Here is a 24,612-nt window from a genome sequence, read left to right on the forward strand (position 1 = left end):
GGATACTTCAAAGAGAGTTGCGGTACTATAAACACTCTTGACCATAAGTTATTAAACAAAATAATAAAAATATGCAATATTGGCGAGGAAATACGTAGACTAAATGTTAATGCGACCATATGTGCCAGGAAAATATTGTGATGAATTTACAAATATGTGTGCATTATTCGCATATGACAACTCACAATACAAATGCAAATATTCTGTTGTGTTACATATTTTTCATTATACTATGATTTACACCTCGGACTATATTTGGGTGCACGCATATTTGACACGTAAGCAATTGTTAACAATTATTAGTTATTAGATTAAACAAAATGTATCATGAAACAATTATAATACATGAAATATACATAAAACGATAATGATTAATTAGGTAGGCATATGGTTATTTGAATAGTTTAAGCATGGATTTTACCCAGTGTTGTGACAATGGTATCAAGTACGAGGTGACTGAATTGTGTTGTTTTACCGACTTCGATTAAGCATATGGTAGCCTGAAGTGATTATATTGAATGCGGCTTGGTGATTCATGTAAAGTGTCGGCTAATAACCGAGAACGACTGTCACTCGGAAAGTCAGATATCACTCACTAGCGGTAACACGTACGTCATTAATAACATCAGATAAACCGTCTTACGGATTAACCTGGTCGGCGTTATTTTGAAGTTTACAGACGGTTTTAACACACCAACGCAGTACTCAATTCGACAGAGATGTTTTGTGTCATGTGTGCTAAATGAAGGACCGGCATTATTTTAAAAAAATGTAGTGGTTTGGGCACTGCTAATCAATAATACCGAGTGAGCAGTTCGCTGAGGGGAGCGCACAGACCACTGACCAATGTAGTCATACTGACCATTTACACATGTGGTGGAGAAGAACTCATAACTCATTTACCAACATATAGTATTACATATGGGCATGTTAATCGTTATTGAACTGAAATTCATTCAGATATTTATATGCACAGTCAGCTTACAAATTAGAGCTACACGTGTCAACCGTCAATGTAGATATTTTAGCAATTGGTAGTTAGCTTTTTCTATATGTAATATAGTTAGACCAATCAAAAAATGCAATGTGTTCATAGATAATATATGGTCTCGAAATAGTGTAACTGACACACAAATGTCCACGCACTTGTTGCACATCGATTGTGATTATTTTTATTACAAAATTAATATTCAATGCATCTCACATAGAATAATATATTGTAATAAATAATCTGCAAAGGTTATAGCAATTCAAACCTGACAGACAAGTTTTGCACATGCACAGATTTATAACAAATGACTTTGAACCTGTGGGTCACAGGTCATGAGAAACAAATCGAACCCAGCCAATGTGATGTAACATATTTTGTTGATGGTAAAAACCCAACACCCAAGATAACTTCGATATTGATTCTTCTAGATCCAATACTATTCAGTAACCATAACAACGATGTTAGCAATATGGTACACAAATGCACTTGATCTACTGAAACAAATATGCTCAATATTACCTAAAAAATAAATCAAACACAACCCATGTTAACAGTAGTTGGTATAATTCAAGAAATGGAAGTTATGTTGAGTTTCTTATGAAAAGTAGGAAGTCAACCAGAATAAAGCAGTACAGTGTTAAGATGCATACAAGTATGTCCTATATCCTATAACACTGGTTGATTTTTTCTGAAGTCTTTTGAAGCTATCAACACTGAAATAATAGTTTGATGTTGACAGAAAAAAATTATTGGCTTGTCCCATAATCAGAATAATCCAGTTAATTTGCCCCTGTTCTGATTTTTTTACTATTTAATTATTGAGGCACGTCATCAGCTGATTTGGAATTACACGTCTATCAATAGTTAGGCTTGGGTAATAAAATCGTAACCACATTGCATGTGACGCCAACAAGCATATTGATTTTGTTCGAATTAGCCCCTATTTTCATGTTTCTATTTTTTTTTTGTTATTTTTTTTATCCGCTTGTTATTTAGCATGTAACATGTATGCCCGAAGCTTCGTGTAAAAAATAATTGTGATTAGTAATGTTGTTTGCCTGCTATGTTTGATTTCTGTCAGTCATGCTTATAAAAGTGCCTTTTGCACAATAATGTCAAGGAAAGTATAGCCAAAGTATAATATGGTGGCCGAGTATAATATATTTTCTTGTACATAGGGTTGAAATGTTAGGATGACCATGTGACATCTTGAGTAAGCAAACTTATTACAAACAAACCATTCATGCTACAAGGATTAACATTCATTAAAGAGTGAGGTGAACCTACACATAAGTTGTTACTCTAAAGAGTAAAGGGGAATTTTTTCACATCTAGCAACCCACAGAAACTGTTTTAAAACAATATATAACAATAAGGTACTGGCCAATGCAATTCACACTACGATTATACATTCATTAATTAATGGATGTGTCCCGAGCAACCACTGACATATTCATAGAAACGTTGGTTCAGTAGCTTAATTGTCCGAACCGTTCATTGCTGCTTGCAGCTATATTTCCATCTGTCTAGAATCAGTACAAGAGTTTGCACTTATGAGGTGGTATGGGTCATCCAAAACCGACGTTACTGGCAGGTGAACTGATAGGTGAACTGTCAACTAATAAAGTATTGCGTTTATACTAAAAACAAGAGCATGCCGACACGGATACGATGAACGGAAAAAACGTAAAACGCGTATTTGGTAAGAATATCAAGTTCGAAACGCAGGTGCAGTAGACTTTTAATCTGAGCAGTATATATATATATATTCATTTGTAATTTAATATTAAACTGTTATTAACGTCTTTCCAGGCCAAAGGCCTAGATGACTATAACATATAATAATTATATACAACACAGAGTACATAAATAATTACATGAATTCCATGCGAGTACTTCCTCCATTATTTGGTTGATTATTTTTCAAGATATATAAACACTGTTACCGATTTGGATGTCATTAAATTCTATTTATTACATACTATTTATTTTTGAGTGAGGGCGCCATTTATTAATGAAAAGGATAATTTAAAGGAGTTAAACACTTAACAAGCAAACAAATATGGCAACAACCTGTATCATCTTCTTAGACTTGGTATGTCTTATCATGTGACATTTATTACAGTGACCAAGAATGTATCAGTGCCATACTATTCAAGTTTATAGGATTATAGGGTTTTTATAACACAGTCTTTTGAAATATAATAAAGGAAATAAACAAACATAGTATACAGTGCTGGCATGCATCTATGTTTTGTCACAAACATCCACAGGGAGATAGAACTGCTTTCAGTTCAGGTTACTTCATTAAAATGTATGTGAATCTACAAATATACAAGTACACTACTTCCCCACAGTGGTCTCTGTCAGTGGTTGTCCTTCACATTATATTCTAATTTTGATCACTATGTGCAATATATCTCAATTAAATTAAACATAATATTGTAGGCTTATATTATATTTGAGCTGATGACGTAAGTACGATATCTTCATAATTGCATTTCAAAGTACCACGCAACTGAATTGGGGCGTACTATTACACCACTGAGAACAGGATGTGTAGTTCTCAAATTCACAACATTGAGGCTAGACTTTACAAAATAAAAATAAAAATATTTTAATACATCTTCAAAGATGTATTAATATATTGGAAAACAACACAACAAATTGAACAGTGGTGCTACGTCCATAATGGCCACATTAAATGGGATTGACGGAATTCAGATATTGGCGTGTAGCGTGGGGATGTAACTGTGAACTCAAGTGAGGAAAGTGACACTGTTCTCAGGTTGTGACTTAAGATTACACACTGCTATATTTTCATATTTGTGTGGGTTTTGTGTGTGAAGGATCGGGGAACTATGGTAATAGAAGGGGAAGAGGAAGGAGGAGTTCGTACACTATCTCCATCAATTACTTTGACAATTTTCATTTCATTCCAATCATTATGTTTTTTAAAACTTGGTTCAGACATATTTTTGTCGTTCAAGTTGTCACCGTTTTATTTCTCACTGTTTACTAACGATTTTACTCATGCACCATAGCCATTTCAGTTTCAGTGTTGTCTGTTGAATCATAGGTCTCAAGATTTTGTAACTGGTGGTACCTTGTTAATCAAGTCATTATCATTGTTGCACAATGTGTAAAGTACATTCACCTGTTGAGATTATATTGAAGAGGTATTTATGTTGTTTTCACTATCATTTGCATATCCTTTGTTTGAGGTTTCCACTTATTTGCTAAATCAAGTCAGTGTGTCAGCGGGAACGTAAATATTGTACGTTTGATACGTAATAACCCATTCATATTGTGACGTATAATCCGGGGTGGGGCCTTTTGGAGGGCTACTCCGTATCCAGGAGCTGGGAGCTTGTCTTTAATGCAGGTCTAATAATCAACGTCTCTGCTAGCGTGCTGATCTTATAAGTCTCCCCCCTTCAACTCGTATGCTGCTATGGGGTGGGGGTCGTTTAGTGAATTTAAATTACCACAACTGCACTGTGCAGAGAAGATACCAGTAATATATATACCAGTAACGAATACAATAAATCAAAATAGCACAATATATAAAGTGGCCTTCACTTTTAATAATTTATTAATTTTGCCAGAGTCAAATGCAGTTATTGACTATCAGATTTTAGATGCAGCCATTACAATTGTGGAATTGGAACATGCCCTTAGTCGGTTAAATGCAAATAAGACAGCTGGTATTGATGGTTTATCGCCGGAAATATTTAAGCATATTCCTACGATATTAAACAATTACTTGTTAAACTTTTCAATATAATACTTAATACTGGTATATTCCCTCCACAATGGGTGCATGGTTTAATTATTCCTGTATATAAGAATTGTGAAAGACATTTAGTTAATAACTATAGAGGTATTACATTATTGCCATCGATGACAACAATTTTCAGTGATATTATATATAACCGCCTGCTTAATTGGGTTAACTTGCACTATCCTATTGTGGAAGAACAGACTGGTTTCCGTAAAAAATATTCATCAGTTGACAATCTATTCGTTATATCAACCATTATTGATCGTTATTTGTCATTAGGAAGTAAATTGTACTGCGCATTTATAGATTTTGAAAAAGCATTTGATATGATTAACCACACCTTACTCTTTTATAAACTAACAAAATCTGGAATGGGTGGCAAACTATTTACAGTATTGAAGTCCATGAACCAAGATATCAGGGCATGTGTTCGCTCCCCAGTAGGTATTTCTGAATTGTTCAAATGTGAAGTAGGAATCCAACAAGGCAGTGTTTTATCGCCACTCCTTTTCTCTTCTTGTAAATGACTTTGGCGAATCAATACAACACAGCCACGCCGGAGTTTATATAACGCCTATAAAATTATTTTATTTGTTATTTACAGACGATTTGGCAGTTTTAAGCTCTTCCATTATAGGTTTACAACGTCTTCTGAATAATTTGGATCTATATGCAAATACATGTAGATTAAAAGTTAATACTGATAAATCTAAAGTAATGGTATTTAGGCGTGGGGGGCAGATTGAAATCAACTGAGCAATGGTTGCTTGCAGGACATAAACTAGAAGTTGTTTCTTCTTCTTATTATTTGGGTATAGTATTGTCGAGTTCTGGGCTTTGGAACTATGCCCAGTCTAGTTTGGCCAAAAAAGCGTCAGGATCGTTGTTTGCGATTAAGAAAAGTATTTCGCAATTTGATGGTATTGATGTAAATATTGCGTTTAACATCTTTGATGGTAAAATCCTACCAATATTATGTACGCTAGCGAAGTCTGGGGCTTTCACAAAGGCAATCAAGTTGAAATTATACAAAACAAATTCTGTCGATTTATATTGAAAGTCTATTATAATGCACCAAATTTGGTTATAAGGGGAGAGTTATGTAGGTTTACTATTAAAACGTTCAGACTTATTAGGATTATTAAGTACTGGCTTCTCATGTTATCATTACCCCAACACAGACTGTTCTATTTATGTTACATGTTTCAGTACCATGAAGCAGAAAAGGGTAAAAAGTGTTGGGCCCTGAATTTAAAAATGTTACTTCTTTATGGTCTGGGTGAGGCATGGTACAACCAAGGGGTGGGGAACTCCGAATACTTTGTTAAGCTTTTCAAACAGCGATGCTTGGACATTGATATTCAAAATTGGCAAAGTGGACTCGAGTTATGTTTTTATAGAAAATTTAAATATATATTTGGTCAAGAGAATTATCTTAAAACAGTCCAAAAAGACTTTTACAGGGGAGCATTGTGTTGCCTAAGAATTTCTGCTCATCGTCTACGTATTGAAACTGATAGAACATTCCATAATACACGCACAGAAAGAGTTTGTACTTTATGTAATACCAATTGTATAGAGGACGAGTTTTTGCATTATCTGTCCGTTTTACCAAGAGTTGAGATCTAAATACATCCCAAGTTATTATACATTTCCCTCACCTGAAAAATTAATATCGCTATTACAATTACAAAATGCAGTAATATTTCAAAATTTATTTTCCTCGCCACAAAAAAAAGGTTATACTATTATTTTGGTCTGAAAGTTCATGTTCTTTTCATATTTTCTTGTTCCTTTCAGTCACTGTAAAATGACATTGTCCTCTGTAAAATGTGATGTAATTACAATGAGTATACCTTGAGGCCGGAGGCCTACAGTATTATGGATAAATTTATTTATAGATAGTTGCCTTCACTTTAATGAATAAATAATAGGGGTGCTGGTCACTGTGACCAGTAAGAAGTGGGAATACACAGTAAACAAATAAAATTAGGGATTTGATCGATGCTGCAGGGTACACTCCACTCGCCAATGGACAGCAATGTACAATGTTGCGTTCCTTCGTATCTGGCACACTGTCGAAACAGCTGCGCTACAATTCAAACTCGTGCTCTGTGTCCACAGTATCAGCAGATGCACTATCATCTGCTGCTACTGGTAGCACTGGTACAATGGGAGTAGTTCAGGCAGTGAGCTTCAGTGGTTCCTGTCGATCAGCAAGGATTACTGCACAACACTGCATATGTACCTATATAGGGTAAAGCTCACTGGAGTCAGGAATCAGCATCACTGGATATTACAGGATCAAGTCAGGTAACCTTCCTCACTAAAGACTTTCACACTTGCATCAACTCAAATACTAAAACTGAATTATGGCCATGCAAACAATAAAATGTATCCAAAAAAATGATTTGTTATCTCGAAATAGCGGACAAATTAGTGAATAGAGGATGCCAATTTTGGAAGTGGAATAAACCATTCTTTATCCAAGCTCTACCAATTAAAATAGAAGACTCGGGTCAATGATGTAATATTCATTTTCATTGCCAACAACACTGTGCTATGCACATTCCAAGGTATGTCACAATCACCACACCATTGTTTGAGACATACCATTATGCCACAGGGAGAGACTGGATGTATGCATCTCAAATTCTGCTGACAACACAATCCAGTGACTTTATCAGCAGTCTAAATATATGCTATGGGTTGTTGCAAAGTATCCAAACATCTGTGCTTTTCATTCACACAGCCAGGGCTCTGTACTATTCACTTACAATTTATTTCACATCATCTTGATTTCATGGAATTTCAAACAGACATAAATTATCCTGAAAAATTCAAATTGGTTATACATTGGGATGGTAATTATTAACTGAAGTCTATCCTCTCAATTGAAATAGTTCACAAAATCAAGGACACAATTCACAGTTCCAGATGACTTGACTGCCATTTTGTTCGTCAATTTAACCTCTCTCCCAAATTCCCAATGTTCGTCTGCAGCCCAGCAGTAGGAATGTGGTTTGAGATCTTTCTGACCACAAATAAAATAAAAACAATATTTCATGAATAAACAAAAATAATATGGAACAGTTTATCATTCACGCATAAGTGCAGTGTTCTACTTCTAAATATCTAGTTACAATAAATCAAAATAGAATTCCCAATGTTCCGCCTTCGCCGCTGACTCTCCATCGTCCTTTATTCTGAGTTGCTTCCAGTGTTTGCAGTAAGCTTTCACATCAGGTGCCAACCGTGACATCTCTTCCCATTTTTGTCTCAAGACTGATTCCGTATTCCTTCGCCCTCTTTACTGCACCTATTTCCGCATCAGCCGCCTGGGCTTCCTTTATCTGATTCAACAAAAACGCACTGGTTCATAATTTTTACTTTCATTCGATCATCACAACCATCGCATACTGTCCAATTTTCTTTATTCTGAGTTGCTTTCAGTCTCTTCTATTATAACTTTCACGACGGGCGCCAACCATGACATTCCCATTCTGGTCTGATTCCACAATCCTTTGCCCTATTCACTGTACCTATTTCAAAATCAGCTGCCTGGGCTTCCTTTATCTGATCACCGCTCACCTCTGGTCGAATTCTGACAGCCCGTGTCTGGGTCTCCATGTCCGTTTCCACTATCCTGGTGTCCATAATCATGTGTCCATCATTTCTTATGCAAGTGTGAGTATCCTGCAGTTCACTGCCATACTCTCCGGCCCTAGAAATCACAGCAGTTTCCCCTGCAAACTACATTTCCCGCATGGTCTCCTTATAATCCGTCGGCATTCCCGTGGATTTTCGCCTGGCCTAATACTAATACAAGTATACCCTAAGGACTTCAATCCACCTGGCGAGTTTTCCTTCTGGACACTTAAAACTCAACAACTACCTAAAAGCTCCATGATCAGTCCTGATGGTGAATTTCCTGCTGTACAAGTACTGTCTGTAGTATCTCACAAAATTCACCAATACCAGTAATCCTTTTTTTCGCAATATTTCTTTCCACTTTACTAAGCGACCTGCTGCCATACACTATCACCCTTTTCTTTTCATCCTGGACCTGTAATAAGACAGCACCAATACCCGTTTCACTTGCGTCCGTATCCAGCACATATTCCCCTGTTTCCTGTAGATGCACTCGTACAGGGCCGTACATCAGACAATTATTTAATTCCAGGAAAGCAATCTCACATTCTGTATCCCAGTGTCGGCATCCTTTATTTTATGTTTTTGTCATATTACCTCAAACCCTGCAAATTCAAGGGTGCATGGAATCATGGGGAGAAACGGTGTGCATTGTGATAACTGTCATACTGTGGAAGGACAGTTGGAATCTACCATGTATGCTTGTGATTAACATAACAAAGGGTGTTTACTATTTTGGAAGGATAATTGGAATCTACCAGGTGTGCTGTTAATTGAATAACAAAGGATGTTTATGCCAACAAGATCACATTATGATTGGCTCATGTGAACTGCTCTGCGATCTCCTGTTTTCAGCAGTGCATTCCAGAATACCAGCGTTCCTCTGCAAGCAAGACTCTTGCATTTCCTCGTTGTTGTGTTGCAGAAGCTGTTGACTGTCGTCCATTATTACATCCTAGAAAAATGCAAGACTAATGAACCCTGGCAAATCCCTCTGCATACCGGCAGTAGTATGCCACTGTCCACAAGTAAATTCTTACATCTGTCAAGATTTTTGACGCTTGCCACTCCTTCATGGTTCTCACTTTGTCAGGATCCGTCGCTACGCCATTGTTTGGCACTATAAAACATTACACTGGTTCTGCACTGGTCACATTTCTTTGGCTTGAGTCTTAACCCGGCTATCAGCAATCTGTCCAATATTTTTTTTTGCAAACGCTCTAACTACATCTCTGCCATACATAATAATTTCGTCTGAGGTCTAGGAATTACAACTTGGTTCAATAATACAGGCTTATATATAGTCATGTATGGTAGGCAGGGGTCTAATTTTCTGGAGGTTAACTGTATCCTGTCCTTCTATATCTGGTTTCTTTTCCCTTGTCTGCGTAACCTATCCCCTCCTTCTCTGCACCATTTTTACTGTTTGTTGGGGTTGCCTTGGCCTGTCTGCATTTCCGACCCAGCCCTGGTCCCTGGGTTTAGTTTTGATGCATTTCCAGCATATCTGCTTGGTGGGGTAGTGCAGTTTCTCTTAATATCATATACCTCGTATTGCCCGGCCTCGTAACGCTATGGGGATCCCGTTGCGCGAGCCGTGCAATAATTTTCCATATCACGCCCAGGCCCTGTTTACCATATTTGGTAAACGCGTCTATTTCCTGGAAACTACTTTCTGTTTACAAACATGGCGCGTAATTTGGTGTTTGCGCTTCAACAACTGCTGACAATATTATTCAGTAAATGGAAAATATACCGAAATACCAGTTGGATTCATTATCACCCTGACGAAAACCGGCATTCCATCACAACCAATCATAAAGATAACTAGTCTCAAAAACGTGTCAGGTTTTTACAGTACTACGAAGCTTGCTGGCATCAGTGTCGCTAGATACACCGATTGACAACGATGCCAGCTGACTGTGACGATACTGTCTCCACGGAAGATCATCGGCGCATTTCAGATATTCTTAGTTGAGCTACGCCAGAATCTTGAACTGTAAACCAAACTGCTTCTTGTCAAGCAATTGTTTCTCGTTCACCGATTACAGTTTTTAACAACTGTGAAATCAACGTGTCTCTACCAGCGGCCACAACATCAGCTCCAAGAAAACGCCCGTTTTCGGACTGTCAGTAAATGACAAACTTAGGTGGACTGTAGTGTTTATTCTTAGGAAAGAAAGTTTATATCGAGTTCGTATTTCCTACCGTTGAAATATTGTTATAAATTTACGTTCATTTTCTGTTTCATTAAAACGTGATTTTTGGATATATTTGGTGACATTCGTTTCTCTATTGTGTGGGAGTTGTTGACGCGTTTGCGTCGCTTAAAATCCCCGTATAAATACGCGCCAGTTAATTAAATCGAATAGATTTTCTTTTGAGCCAGACGAGCGAAAAATAACATAACTAAAGACTTTTTTTTCATATAAGGTATACGATAAAACTTTTTTGGACTGGTTATGGCTTTTGCTGCCCTCGATCGTACGGCTTACGCAGCTTCGCGGGCTCGGGCGCTTCCGCTGCACGACCTCGAGCCGCAAAAGCCTATCCAGTCCATAAAAAATAATAAGCCCTCGTCCACCCCACCTGTAACACCCAATTCCTATCAGGCTCCAACATTTATTCCTTCATTCAGCTTCGTCACCTCTGAATCACACTCAGCATTTAGCTGTCACAAATATTATTATCCTTAAGTGTACATAAACATGGTTTTTGATTTAATGATTGTCTTCTGCACCTGAGTGGATGCCAATGCAAAGGCAAGAAAGCCTGAAAAAAACATCCACAATACCAAAATGAGACATATTATGTAAATATATAAGTTTGAATAAGGAAACAGGTAGCCAACCTTGACTGTGGTACCTCAAGAAGTGAGATAGAGAACGACTGCAAAGCCGACACATAGAGTTACAATTTGACAAATGTACTTCACACGATATATCACTGGAAGTACATGCAACCTAATCAAAACGGTTCTGATGTGTTCACAACTTATCATTCTCAAAATAAGTATTGCAGCTGTATTCGGCACTCTCTGCAATTTATTAAACTATATTTGTGTTACGCCATATAGCAGGCTATTACAATAATCGAGCTGTGTCTTGCTCGTTTTCAATGACAATCATTCTGAATAACGACAATTTATTATGGTTATTTTTTTATAATTTATTTTGTGATACACAAATATTGAATAGTGCCCAAAACAGCACGTGTGTGATAGTTCCACTCTAAGGTAATCTGTGGACAAGTTGAGGCCACGTGTGTTTCATTATGTACAATGCTTAAACTAAAACTTACATTATTGAATACCGCCCTCAATAACATATCTGGGTAATCAGCGGCAGCGCCCTTAGCGGCCAATTGTGTCGATTGAAAGGTCGAGCAGCACTTTTGCGGTTGATATGTCAGTCTATAGAGATAGATTGCTAACTGTCACGTGATGTAAACATTGTGATTGAAATATTAATATATCTCTTTTTGTTCTCATTTTGCACTTTATTACCATCTATTTATTTTTATCGATTACTGAAATAATTGTTGACTTTCTTGGGGACAAATTATCTACTTAGCTGAGTAAAATAAATATATAATGTTTTAGTAATTTTTGAAGTAGATTTTATACTTAATAGTTAATTAGTATTGACCGTAACATATACACGCTTCATCAGTGCCATTGTGCGATTCGAATTGTGACTCATGTAAGAATGTATGACTTTCCCTATTTTCCCAGTGGAGGTAGACAATCCAACCAGTTTAACTAAAAACGCACAAAACGAAAGGAAAGCAGTAACAGGAAGTAATCAGTATAGATGGCATTGTTAAGGGTCAACACTTTGCAACACAGTTACCGTCAGTTGTACATACATTCAATTTAAGATACACGCAAACACATGCAAATACACAGGCGCATATCTACACAAATGAATCATTTTTGTCAGCTTTATTACTCAAACTAAACTATTCACTAATATTCATCTGTAGACTATCCGTGTCACAGCTTCTCTACGGGCGATGACGTAATTTCTGTTGATGTAAAATAAAGACAATCAGTTCCATTTAAATATGCATACGTCAAAACATATCATATGCAACCTAAAATTACACAATTTTACACAGTATTTGGCACGTGTTAACGTAATTAATTAGATAATTTCGGAAGATTGCTAGAAGCTATTTAGACATTATTTGACCAGTATGTTACTAAAAATTACTGTATTTTCACTTGAAACTTAAATTCGCTATTTTCAATGGTCCAATGAGTCAGTGAAAATAAAATCATTTATGTAAAAGTATTTTTGTCCCCAAATGTTACATTCATCTCACCAGAATAAGTGAAAATCAACTTCATACAAAACAGAAAAAATGTATTATTATGTATTAGTATGTAAAATTAAGTATTTACGGTACATGACGTACAGTCAAAATCGAAGCTCCTTTCCAAAACATTCACCAAATAAATCGTACTAATATGTGAAGTCTTCATACATATGGCAGAGATGGGTCAATATGTTAAGTATCAATCAAGACTACAAAATCTGAATTCCAATACACGGGTCATGCGTTCGACAATGAACAAAAACTACACATATATCATCTAGTCCTGTTTAATATTAAGAATTTTACTTCATAGCTCCTATTATTGTACATATACAAAGTACACGTGATGATGAAGTAATTGAGCGACCTGGTAGATTGATCAAGTCAGTCATCATGAGAAGGCTATACAAATCAAAGTGACGAAATATATGTCCAAAACGGAATTGGTGAAAAACAAAATGACAGCACTTTTTTGAATCAAATTTAGAAATCATATTGGCGTGAATTAATCATCCATTATGGTTTATCAAGTCTGAAGTAAATCGGTTACAAATGATCGAGATCTCGCTCTGGATATGTCAACATACTTGATGTTGGTGTATGTTTACAACAAAGATGGTCGCCAGTCGGTCATCATCGAAACGCGAAATCCCAGCACATGCATATGTATGAGACAAGGCCTTGAGTATGTGTGAGATTTGAAAAGAATTGGTAAAGGGAAATCTAGGATACAGTGCCAGACGGGCGCATGCATGCATGGAGAAATAAACAAAATCACACAAAGGGCCTGGAATAATCGAGGAACATTGTACATGTACATTCATATTAATAATCTACATTCTTTCGGAATGTGAACACTTACATGCCGTAACACAGCAAACACGTTCGTTTCTGCAACCGGTACCGAAAACTTCATTTTCATCTCTATTGCATTTTTTGCACGGCATATACCACCCACATCAGCTACACAATCATCACCAGCTGAGCCAGACAAAATAGGAAAATAAAAAACAAAACAAAAAACGTTGAGTTGAAATATGCATTTTCGTTGCAGGTTGTAACTAAGTTGATGCTCACATCAATCTAAATCTAAGTAAAATGATATATAAATGCGTTTGTTATTGGAAAGAAACTCGTCGTTGTTGTGAAAACATACCTGGCGGTGTACAACACACGTCGTCTCTTGAGCAGCTTCTTTTACACCATTGTTTTTGAGTCTGATTTGACTGACATGAAGCACGGCATTCACCATTACACACAGTCTCACAGTCACGTGCTGATGCAGAGAGGGATGTGACATGAAGAAAAATATATTAGCAAAGATAATTTATCACTGAATAGTACCAATATTTATATGAAAATTCAAGCAGCAATTAAATATTCCTTATCAGTGTCTCGTCAGATCAGAATCTATACTGAACTACAGGCGTAAATTGGCTGCACTTCCCATCAATATTATCATTTATTTTGTATATCCTGAACTCGCATTTCCTACTGACTTCACTTTCTGCGGTACATGATTTAAAGGAAATATGCTTTCATTCGTTTGCTCACTTAGATGGGTTCTCCAATTTACAGTAAGTATAGTTTACATGTTTAACTTAATCTTAGCTGCTTTTATTGATAAATAACATTAATTTGAAACAACTAATTAGCAACGTACTGGCTTCATATAAACAATATTATTCATCAAGTCTAAATTCGTAAATTCAATGTATATATATCAAGCAGGAGATTTCTCGTATTTGTTGTGAAGCTACCAATCCTATCAGTGGTGCTATAATCAGTTTGAATAATCACTATTTAGCTTATTTTAAATTATCATGAAAACACAATTTAAAATTAATACTCCATATCGCTTAATCAGAAGACCCTGGAAAATAAATAATAGTGTGGTGTGAATGTAAATTCGATGTGTCATGAAATATATTACTTAAAAGCACCGTCAGCAATCACCTGAAACATGAATAAATGTAAGTTAAATCATTGCATAACTCATCCATGTAGTCTACATGTAGCGAACATTTCATTAAATGAAGTAACTCAAATAACTGTCATTAATTTTATAAATCAATATATAGAAGTTACTTACAAACATCCGACATAACAGGCCAATTCTGGCCTTGCTAGACTAAAACTTCCATCCAATCAGAGGATTCCAAATGAAGATGATTCTCTACAAATGCTAGAGGGGGGTATAGCCGAACATTTGTCATTATTAACAATATTCAAACTGAATGCCAACAGTATTGTCTGTGGGTGTAATCTGGGTTGCTGTGCATTCAGTTTATTGCATATTCAAAACACAGGTATGTACCAGGGGGGGGGAGTTGCATGACACGATTGGTTGAAATAATCGTCTCATTTGCATAAATTACTATTCATGAGCAATGAAAAACTCGTCTTTTCAGTAAAATTGTGCCAAAATGCTTTTCGATAGCATACATGTTAGTTTTAAATTGACTGATTCTATCGTTACGAGCTGAAAAAATAATCGAAAAAATGATGTCAAGGTATTTTTTGAGACACGTTTTCGATCAGACTCCAGCTAACTGTTTAAAGTAAGCACAGGTTTTCTCTTTACCATGATCATAGCAAGTTACGAAATTCATGGAGAATGCAGAGGCACGTTTAAATTTCACTCTAGTACTATTGCTCAAAATTGCTCAAAATGTTTTCGGTGACTTTTATCAGTGACAAGTTACCTAATTAGTATGCATTTCGAGAAACCACAGTGTGTGTGCATGCGCAGTTTGAAATGGAACAGTTTTGAACGCAATAAAATCACGCATAGAACTCGGGCTCCAGCAAGAAATTGTGGCGTCAAACTCGTTGTCGGTTGAATTATTTTGCAATAGACATAATTTTGGAGCCTGTAGTTGTCTATGAAATGTTTCTAAGTTTTGTTGAGGATTATTTTGTAAAGAAATTGCTGAAATTATTCTGTTCGTAAACGGGACGTTGTTGCTTTGACGATGGGCTACGGACGACTGGCGTCGAAACGTTCCATTCAGATCGGATGGCGCCCTCTCGTGCCAATCCCCCCTGGTATGTACCATATATATAAGTTTGAATATGGAAATTAAATCACAGTTTATGAAGAAAAGTGTGAGAGACACTGCCCACATTAAACACATTATTGTTTTTAAGGCACTGGGATGTAAACACAGACATACAGTTGTGAAATGATAACTCTATATGTGGCATTATTGTGTGAGACACTTTTACCAGTTCAAAAGTAAATTTTTGGTAAATGGCTTAGAAGAATATCTGTATTTCAATGAATGTGAACTGTTGCTTTAGACGTTAGTAGTTGTGGTGCCAAAAACGGTGGAATGTTATGCATAACAAACATTTTAGCTGCGGTTTGTATAGACAAAAATGAAAAACATTAGCTCTTTAAAAAACACAAATTTTCAATACTTCTGGACATCAAAAAGTCACAAGTAAAATACTATATATCTTTTACACCAACGATAAATTGTTGCGATATTGAGATATACTTTTGCTGAAAGGTAACAACAGTAAAATGCCCTGAACAAAAGAGCTTTTTACTCAATTTTGTTAGATTTTTCTTTCAACCGAGTACAGTGGCGCTATGTAATACCTTTTCTTCATACTTGTAACCTAATTTGTAAAAATAAAGATACTGGCGATAATTTTACTTCTGTGTTGCATTCAACCTCAAAGAAAATAAGGCAAAATTGAGAAATCAGAGAAATCAAAATCCAGCTGTTGTATGCTGTATGTTTAACACCAGTTCCAAATTTATTAACATCAGTACAGTGTTTAATTGCACAGAATTTCATAATTGTGGACAGTCACAGGAAAAGCTTTGTCACCACAGGTAGCGAACCTTGATTTTGGTACAAGAAGTGAGATAGAGAACTACCACAAGGCCGACAATGAGTGCACATATAAAGTTACTGTTTCACAAATATATGTCTCTGTTTACATCCTAATGCTTTCAAAACAACTTCACACGCTATATCACTTGAAGCCTATGCAACTTGTACACACGATTTCTAAAATAAATCGTGCATCTGCATTCGGCATTCATGTGTATTTGTGTACGCCATATAGCTGGCTATTGCGACACTTGGGCCGAGAAGCAATAGGGACTAACATTCTGAATTATTACAATTTATGGTTATTTGTCTACAATTAAGACAATTTATGGTTATTTGTCTACAATTTATTTTGTGATGAATCAATATTGAACAGCTCCCTAGACAGCACATGTGTGATAGGTTCATTGTGATAGGTATTTTTGATGTTTGAAAACCTTTCACTTAGGTAACCGGGATTCGATTGTTCTCCACGCTGGACTCACAAAAAAACACACACAAGCTCCATTCATGTTCAAAACGATTCTCTGTTTGTCCCTGGTCTCCACCCGAGACAGCATTAAATCACTCCTTAACCAATTACAATCAGTATAAGAGACTCCAAGGCCTTGCCTTCAAACAAACAACCAATCACATGAAAGTTTTACACATCATAATCAATTGATTAATCGTCAATCTATTAAGAAAACCACTATCATATTGTCAACGCCAACTAATATTTATGGGTTTAATAGTCTTGCAATAACATTCCACAAAGATACCACATGAGTTTAGAATCGCAAACAACATTGGTTTAGGATTACGGCCACCGTACTGTAATCTTAAAAAAGTTGCAAACTCATGAGATGTATTGGCTGATTTCGACTATTTCGCCATCTGGCCTCATCATTAACCTTTATCAGTAATTTAACCTTTATCAGTAGATGTCATGGCAACCACTATTAAGCTGACTGGCCTTGTCATTTAACCCCTATCAGTAGATGCCATGGCAACCACCATTAAGCCAAAATATAAATCATGACATCATACTGATGTAATCTATGAACAAACTTATTTTCTTGCATTGGGGTCAATGCTAAAACCCAAACCTGAAATATTGAATACCGCCCTCAATATCATAAATGGGTAATCTGTAAACATACCTAGGTCAGATTTCGTCGAGCAGCGGCAGTGCTCTTAGTGGTGGAATATGTCGGCCTATTGAAAAGTCGAGCAGCACCTTTGCTGTTGATATGTCAGTCAAGGTAGACTGTCACGTGATGCAAACAAATAATCTATTTAGCTAAGTATTTTTTTAGCACGCAAACACATGCGAATACGCATGCGCTTCTCTACACAAATGAGTCTTTGTAATCATCAGCTTTATTTCTTTGAACTATTCACAACACATGTCCCTCTGTAGAATATTTGTGTCGAAGCTCGTCCAATGGCGAAGTCGTAATTTCTGTTGATGAAAACCAATTAGTGCAATTGAAATATCTATATAATTTTCAACTGCAGTCCAAACATGTCAACTATGACCCAAAATAATACATTCACACATTATTTTGCGCGTGTTAACATAATTAACTAGATAACTAGCCGCAGTATGTTACTTTGAGGTACTTTATTGTCAATTTATTTTCCTCTTTTCACTGGTCGATCAGTGAAAATAAAATCATTTATGTAAAAATATTTCCCCCTATATTTTACTTTCAACTCATCAGAAAAAGTGAAAATACATTTTTAGGGAAAATAAATTCCAGTTAAAATAAAGTATTTATAGTAAAAATATGTCAGTGGTTGCTTGGGACACACGCATCAATTAACGTTCAAGCTAATGAATGTATAATCGTAGTGTGAACTTATTGGCCAGTACCTCATGGTTACATATTGTTTTCTGTGGGATGCTATATGTAAATGTTCATTTTACTCAGTATAGTGGCAGTTAATGTGTATGTTCACCAAAATTGCTAATTTGTTGCTGGGTGCAATGCGCGTTGGCATGGTTCCTATAAATAGGTCCAACCGATACTGTGATGAATATTGATCGTATACATCTGGTAGCATACCTGTTTCTAAAATGGCTGCCTGTAATGCGCAGTCATGAGGTCACATGATCACCATGTCATTCCAACGCTATGTACAATTCAATATAATACACGATCTGATATTCTGTGGCATGCTTTTGTTTGACATTATTGGGGAAAAGGAACTTTCAAGCATGACTGAAAGCAATCCAGTTTTGGCTATACGTATTAGACACTGACTATCAATAAGTCAGGTAAAGCAAAAAACTGGTCATACATAAAAACATATCAAGTTATGCATTTATTGTACTTTTATTCATAGAGTTAGGGTTACATGATCACGTGTCATGATTGATTGTTGTACATGTGAATTAAAAACCTGGCTGATTTTAAGTTTATTTGCAACTAACATGCCCATATGTATATGTTGTTAAACGTGTTATGAGTTATCCTCCATCACACGCTAGTACATTGATTTGTGTGCTCCATTTGACGAACTGCTCACTCAGTAATATAAACTAGCTGCCCAAACCACCATTTGTGATAAAAAAGAATTAATGCCGGTCCTTTTTTCAGTGCACAAAGCAAAGAAAATATCTCTGTGGAAATGATTACTGCGTTGGTGTGTTAAAAATCCGTCTGTAAACATCAAAATAACGCCGAAGAGGTTAGTCCGTAAGCGGGGTTATCTGATGTTATTAATGACGTACGTGTTACCGCGAGTGGGAAAACATCTGAATTTCCGAGTGAGAGTGATTCTCGATTATTAGCCGACACCTCACATGAATCACCAAGCCGCATTTAATCTAATCAATTCAGGCCACCATATGCTTAATTCATTCTATCGTGTACTTAATCAAAGTCGGTAAAACAACACAAGTCAGTCACCAAGTAATATATACCTATGTCACAACACTAGGTAGTGTAGTCATGAACGTTCCTAAAATTCATACTTGAACTACTCCTAGTAACCATGCCTAACTAATTAATCAATACTTTATTATAACTGTTTCATTATGTATTCTATTTAATCTATTCACTAATAAATGTTAGCAATCGCTTCCCTGTTGGTGTTCAAAGATGCGCGGCCCAAAGTATAGTCTGAGGTGTAGATCATATTATTATACATCTGTCACCGTAACGCCATAAGTTACAGCGTGCCGTTATTTTGCGGTATTTTACTGGCTATAATGAAGAATATGTAACACAACTGAACAACAAAATATTTGCATTGTGAGTTGTCATATGCGTATAATTGATGCATACATATTTGTAAATTCATCACAATATTGTACTGGCACATATGGTCGCATTAACATTCAGTCAACGTACTTATTTGGCAGTATTGCATATTTTTATTATTTTTCAACAATAGTCTTATGGTCAATAGTGTTTGTACTGCCGTAACTCTCTTTGAAGTATCCGATGATAAAAACGTATAAATACGTTTTCTGTGGTAAGTTAAGTTACTCACCTAAGACCAGGCAAACTGACTACGCGTGCTCATTATTGTACAAATTTATCAAGATGCATTTCAGTTTAGTTTTCATGCTGGTGGCACTGATGTTTGTAAGTAACTTCTATATGTTTATTTACAAAATTAATGACAGTTATTTGAGTTACTTCATTTAATGAAAAGTTTGGTACATGTAGACTACATGGATGAGTTATACAATGATTTAACTTATATTTATTCATGTTTCAGGTGATTGCTGACGGTGCTTGTAAGTAATATATTTCATGACACATCGAATTTACATTCACACCACACTATTATTTATTTTCCAGGCTCTTCTGATTAAGCGATATGGAGTATTAATTTTAAATTGTGTTTTCATGATAATTTAAAATAAGCTAAATAGTGATTATTCAAACTGATTATAGCACCACTGATAGGATTGGTAGCTTCACAACAAATACGAGAAATCTCCTGCTTGATGAATATGCATTGAATTTACGAATTTAGACTTGATGAATAATATTGTTTATATGAAGCCAGTACGTTGCTAATTAGTTGTTTCAAATTAATATTATTTATCAATAAGAGCAGCTAAGATAAAGTTAAACATGTAAACTATACTTACTGTAAATTGGAGAACCCATCGAAGTGAGCAAACGAATGAAAGCATATTTCCTTTAAATCGTGTACCGCAGAAAGTGAATTTTAACAAGTCAGTAGGAAATGCGAGTCTAGGGTATGCAAAATAAATCTCAATTTTGACGGGAAGTGTAGGCAGTTTACGCCTGTAGTCCAAGTATGTATTCTGATCTGACGAGACACTGATAATAAATAATTTACTTCTGCTTGAATTATCATATAAATGTTGGTACTATTTCGTGATAAATTATCATTGCTCATATATTTGTCTTCATGTCCCCATCAGCACGTGACTGTGAGACTGTGTGTAATGGTGAATGCCGTGCTTCATGCCAGTCGAATCAGACTCAAAAACAATGGTGTAAAAGAAGCTGTTCAGGAGATGACGTGTGTTGTACACCGCCAGGTAAGTTTTCACAACAACGACGAGTTTATTTCCAATAACAAACGCAGTTAAATATCATTTTACTTAGATTTTGATTGATGTGAACATCAACTTAGAAACAACATGCAACGAAAATGCATATTTCAACTCAATGTTTTTTTCTTCTTATTTTGCCTGGCTTAGCTGGTGATGATTGTGTAGCTGATGTGGGTGGTATATGCCGTGCAAAAAAATGCAATAGAGATGAAAATGAGGTTTTCGGTACCGGTTGCAGAAACGAACGTGTTTGCTGTATTTCGGCATGTAAGTGTTCACATTCCGAAAGAAAGTGGAATATTATTATGAATGTACATGTACAAAGTTCCTTGATTATTCCAGGCCCTTTGTGTGACTTTTTTAGTTCTCCATGCATGCGCCCGTATGGCACTGTATACCTGATTTCAATTTACCAATTATTTTCAAACCTCATACACCAACATCAAGTATGTTGACATCTCCAGAGCCTGATCTCGATCATTTGTAACCGATTTACTTCAAACTTGATAAACCATAATGGATAATAAATTCACGCCAATTTGATTTGAAAATTCGACTGAAAATGGTGCGGCCATTTTGTTTTTCACAAATTCAATTTTGGACATATATTTCGTCACTTTGATTTGTATCGCCTTCTCAAGATGGCTGACTTGATCAAACTACCAGGTCACTCAAGTAATTCATCATCACGTGTATTTTGTATATGTACAATAATTGGAGCTATGAAGTAGAAATCTAAATATTAAACAGGACTAGATGATATATGTGTAAATTTTGAAAATGTGCAAAAAAAAAGTATTTTTTTTAATATTATTATTTACAAAGTATTTGTTTTGGTCATTTTATGAATCGCGATGCGTATGAATAGGAAACGTTATACTCATAATTTATGCTATGTTTTTTAGTTCTGTTTTTCTTGCTATGAACATGATATCATTCATTATCACACGCATGACCCGTGTTTTGGAATTCAGATTTTGTAGTCTTGATTGATACTTAACAGATTGACCCATCTCTGCCATATGTATGAAGACTTCACATATTAGTATGATTTATTTAGTAAATGTTTGAAAAGTCTTATTTAATATAATTTTTCTATTTTGATTGTGCGTTATTCCCTTTCGTATGGAGTTTATTTTCAGTTACTCTGAAGTGAAATAAAAGAAAAAAATATGTTTACATAAATGATATATATGATTTTATTTTCACTGATTCATTCGACCAGTCAAAATAAATAAGTGAAAAAAGTACTATACAGTAACATACTTAAAATAATTTATAAATAGCTGCTAGAAATATTTCGAAAAATTCTAGTTAATCATGTTAACACGTGCAAAATTCTGTGTGTAATTGTGAGTTACAATTGACATGTTATAGTTAAACATTATATAGACATTTCAATGGAACTGATTGTTTTTATTTTACATCAACAGAAATTACGACATCGCCATTGGACAAGCTTTGACGTGAATATTCTACAGATGGATATTTGTTGTGAATAGTTTAGTTTGAGAAATAAAGCTGATAACAACGTCTCATTTGTGTTGTATTTGTTGTCTTTTTGGCTGTGTGCTGCACTTTTTGTAATGGCGTTACTATGTCATTCACCGCGACGTGGCTGTATAATTGTGATAGTGCTACATTTAAAGCGGGGAGGTCGTCACCTGCGCATGCGTCAGATGGTCATAGCGTGTCATTGTTTCTAAACATGCGTCTACCCATGGGCCTTTGCGTTTTAGCGGGTGTTGTTATCAACGCTTTGGACTCAATTTCTGCGCGTGCGCAGGTGACGACCCTCCCACTTTAATCTCCGATTTAATGATTCCCAATAACAGATATTAGCTATAATGGCAAATTGAATAAAAGAACTACAGAGTTCGTGGCTCAGCACAGGAAAAATGCATGTAATTTATCAATATGAGTAGGGACGAGAGAACCAAACAGAACACGCAAACCCACTGTTTGTAAATATAAGATCTACTTGGCTAATTAGATTCAGGAATGTAAGCACACAACTGAGATGTATCAATACGCTAATTCCAATGTTTGCATTACGTGATAGTTAACAGTCTACATTTACAGACTGACATATCAATCGTAAAGGGCCATTATAAGCACACAATCTACCGCGCTAAGTGCACTGCGACTGCTCAAAGAAATCGGGCGTGACCTCGGTGTGTTTACAGATTACCCAGATATGATACCGAGGGCGGTATTCAAGAGTTTAAAGTCAACCTCTAACCTAATATTTCCAACTTTACATTGAATATGAACAGAGAAAACATTGCCTTCTGTATATTGTACAGTTTACAGAAAAATACTGGTGGTCCACAGAGTAAACAATATAACTTTCTCCTTTTTTTCTCAGATATTTTTTATTGATAGCAGAAGATCTTATGTGGAAGCGGATGGGTACCTGAAATTACTCCAGTATCATCTGTCCAATTTGCATAATCTAGTGTTCAAAATACTGAAAAAATACCAAATACACACAAAAGAGCCCTTCATAATTATTTGGATCTGATTTCAATTATTAATTATTCCACGGAATTGAAAATATCATTAAATAACTCTCTCATAATTTGAAGTAATCGATTAATCCAACATTTGAGAGCAGGAACGCCATCTGGACCAGACACTTTGCCGTTTTTAAGTGAAGTAATTGTTGCTGTCACGATTTCGTCGTCTACAATATACGCATTTACTAGTATATTGTCATTAATTGATTCGTCATTCATTAAGTTGTTCTCAAATATGTTATACAACGTTTGGTTCCCACCTGGACAAATTTGATATAACGTCGGAAAGAACTCCATCCAACATGTACTTGCTATTGGCGGTATGCTAGCAGAAGCTTATACTGAATCAGGAATTCATAAGATTGTGCTTTCCTAAATTTATTTATTTATACATATTGTGTTTTGCTCTATGACTTGAGACACTGCACCAAAGCACTCCATACCTACTTCAGCCCACTTCAAAGTTACGTAATAAATTGCCATTTCAATATTTAGCCCAATATTTTTTTTAGAATTTATGTATTGTTTCACTGAATTCCTCTGAAATGATAAATTGTTTTTCCACTGCTGTGTCAAGACTATCTTTTCCATTCGCTCACCCTTCACTATTTTTTTTTTACTTTTCTACAACCACTACATTTTATAGCACTGCTATAAAACTGCGAAGTGGTCTGATTCCATCCTGTCCGACACTTGAAAATTAACTATGTACTCAAATAGAGCAGACGACATAATTACGCAGTCCCCAACATTTTCTCTATAGTTTGCGGTTCAAGTGAACTCTCCATGCATATCGTTAGCAATTCTGAGACGCCCATTAACAATATTAACTGAGCAGGTACAACCGAATGCAAGTAAACCCCTACCAAACCTATTAGAAATCTTTTCTTATTGGAATCACCGATTGGAATAATTTCTGCATTGGTATAGTTTGTCTTTAGCCTAGTTAGTCATGTTCTGTCAATAATATC

At 35.8% G+C, this 24,612-nt stretch overlaps 2 protein-coding genes across 2 annotated transcripts; one reads left to right on the forward strand and one right to left on the reverse strand.

Annotated features, from left to right (window-relative positions):
- Positions 1–8,685: 8,685 nt before the first annotated feature.
- LOC144355637 (uncharacterized) lies at positions 8,686–14,896 on the reverse strand. The gene is made up of 4 exons (XM_085504052.1): positions 14,839–14,896; positions 13,903–14,022; positions 13,609–13,727; positions 8,686–8,907 (listed from the first exon to the last, which is right to left on the reverse strand). Exons 1-4 carry the CDS (start codon positions 14,849–14,851, stop codon positions 8,686–8,688), a joined length of 474 nt encoding a protein of 157 aa, XP_085360178.1. The 5' UTR covers positions 14,852–14,896.
- Positions 14,897–20,031: 5,135 nt separating this feature from the next.
- On the forward strand, positions 20,032–22,660 carry LOC102803740 (uncharacterized). Its single transcript, XM_085503804.1, has 5 exons — positions 20,032–20,172; positions 20,309–20,327; positions 20,988–21,107; positions 21,270–21,389; positions 22,556–22,660. Coding segments are annotated over exons 1-5 (303 nt in total). The 5' UTR covers positions 20,032–20,130; the 3' UTR covers positions 22,558–22,660.
- The last annotated feature ends 1,952 nt before the right edge of the window (positions 22,661–24,612 follow it).

Source organism: Saccoglossus kowalevskii, chromosome 9, assembly GCF_978046115.1.
Source record: "Saccoglossus kowalevskii chromosome 9, keSacKowa6.1, whole genome shotgun sequence".
Classification (NCBI taxonomy): Eukaryota; Metazoa; Hemichordata; class Enteropneusta; family Harrimaniidae; genus Saccoglossus; species Saccoglossus kowalevskii.

Bases quoted from the DNA above. Each gene is read 5' to 3' on its own strand.
- LOC144355637 (XM_085504052.1), bottom strand. The intron at 13,728-13,902 runs GTATGTTTTCAC...TGTCTGGCTCAG, and splicing joins CGTGTGTTGTACACCGCCAG to CTGGTGATGATTGTGTAGCT. The intron at 8,908-13,608 runs GTAAGTGTTCAC...GTGCATCTACAG, and splicing joins TGTTTGCTGTGTTACGGCAT to GAAACAGGGGAATATGTGCT.
- LOC102803740 (XM_085503804.1), top strand. From the start codon at position 20,131: ATGCATTTCAGTTTAGTTTTCATGCTGGTGGCACTGATGTTT. The intron at 21,108-21,269 runs GTAAGTTTTCAC...TGCCTGGCTTAG, and splicing joins CGTGTGTTGTACACCGCCAG to CTGGTGATGATTGTGTAGCT.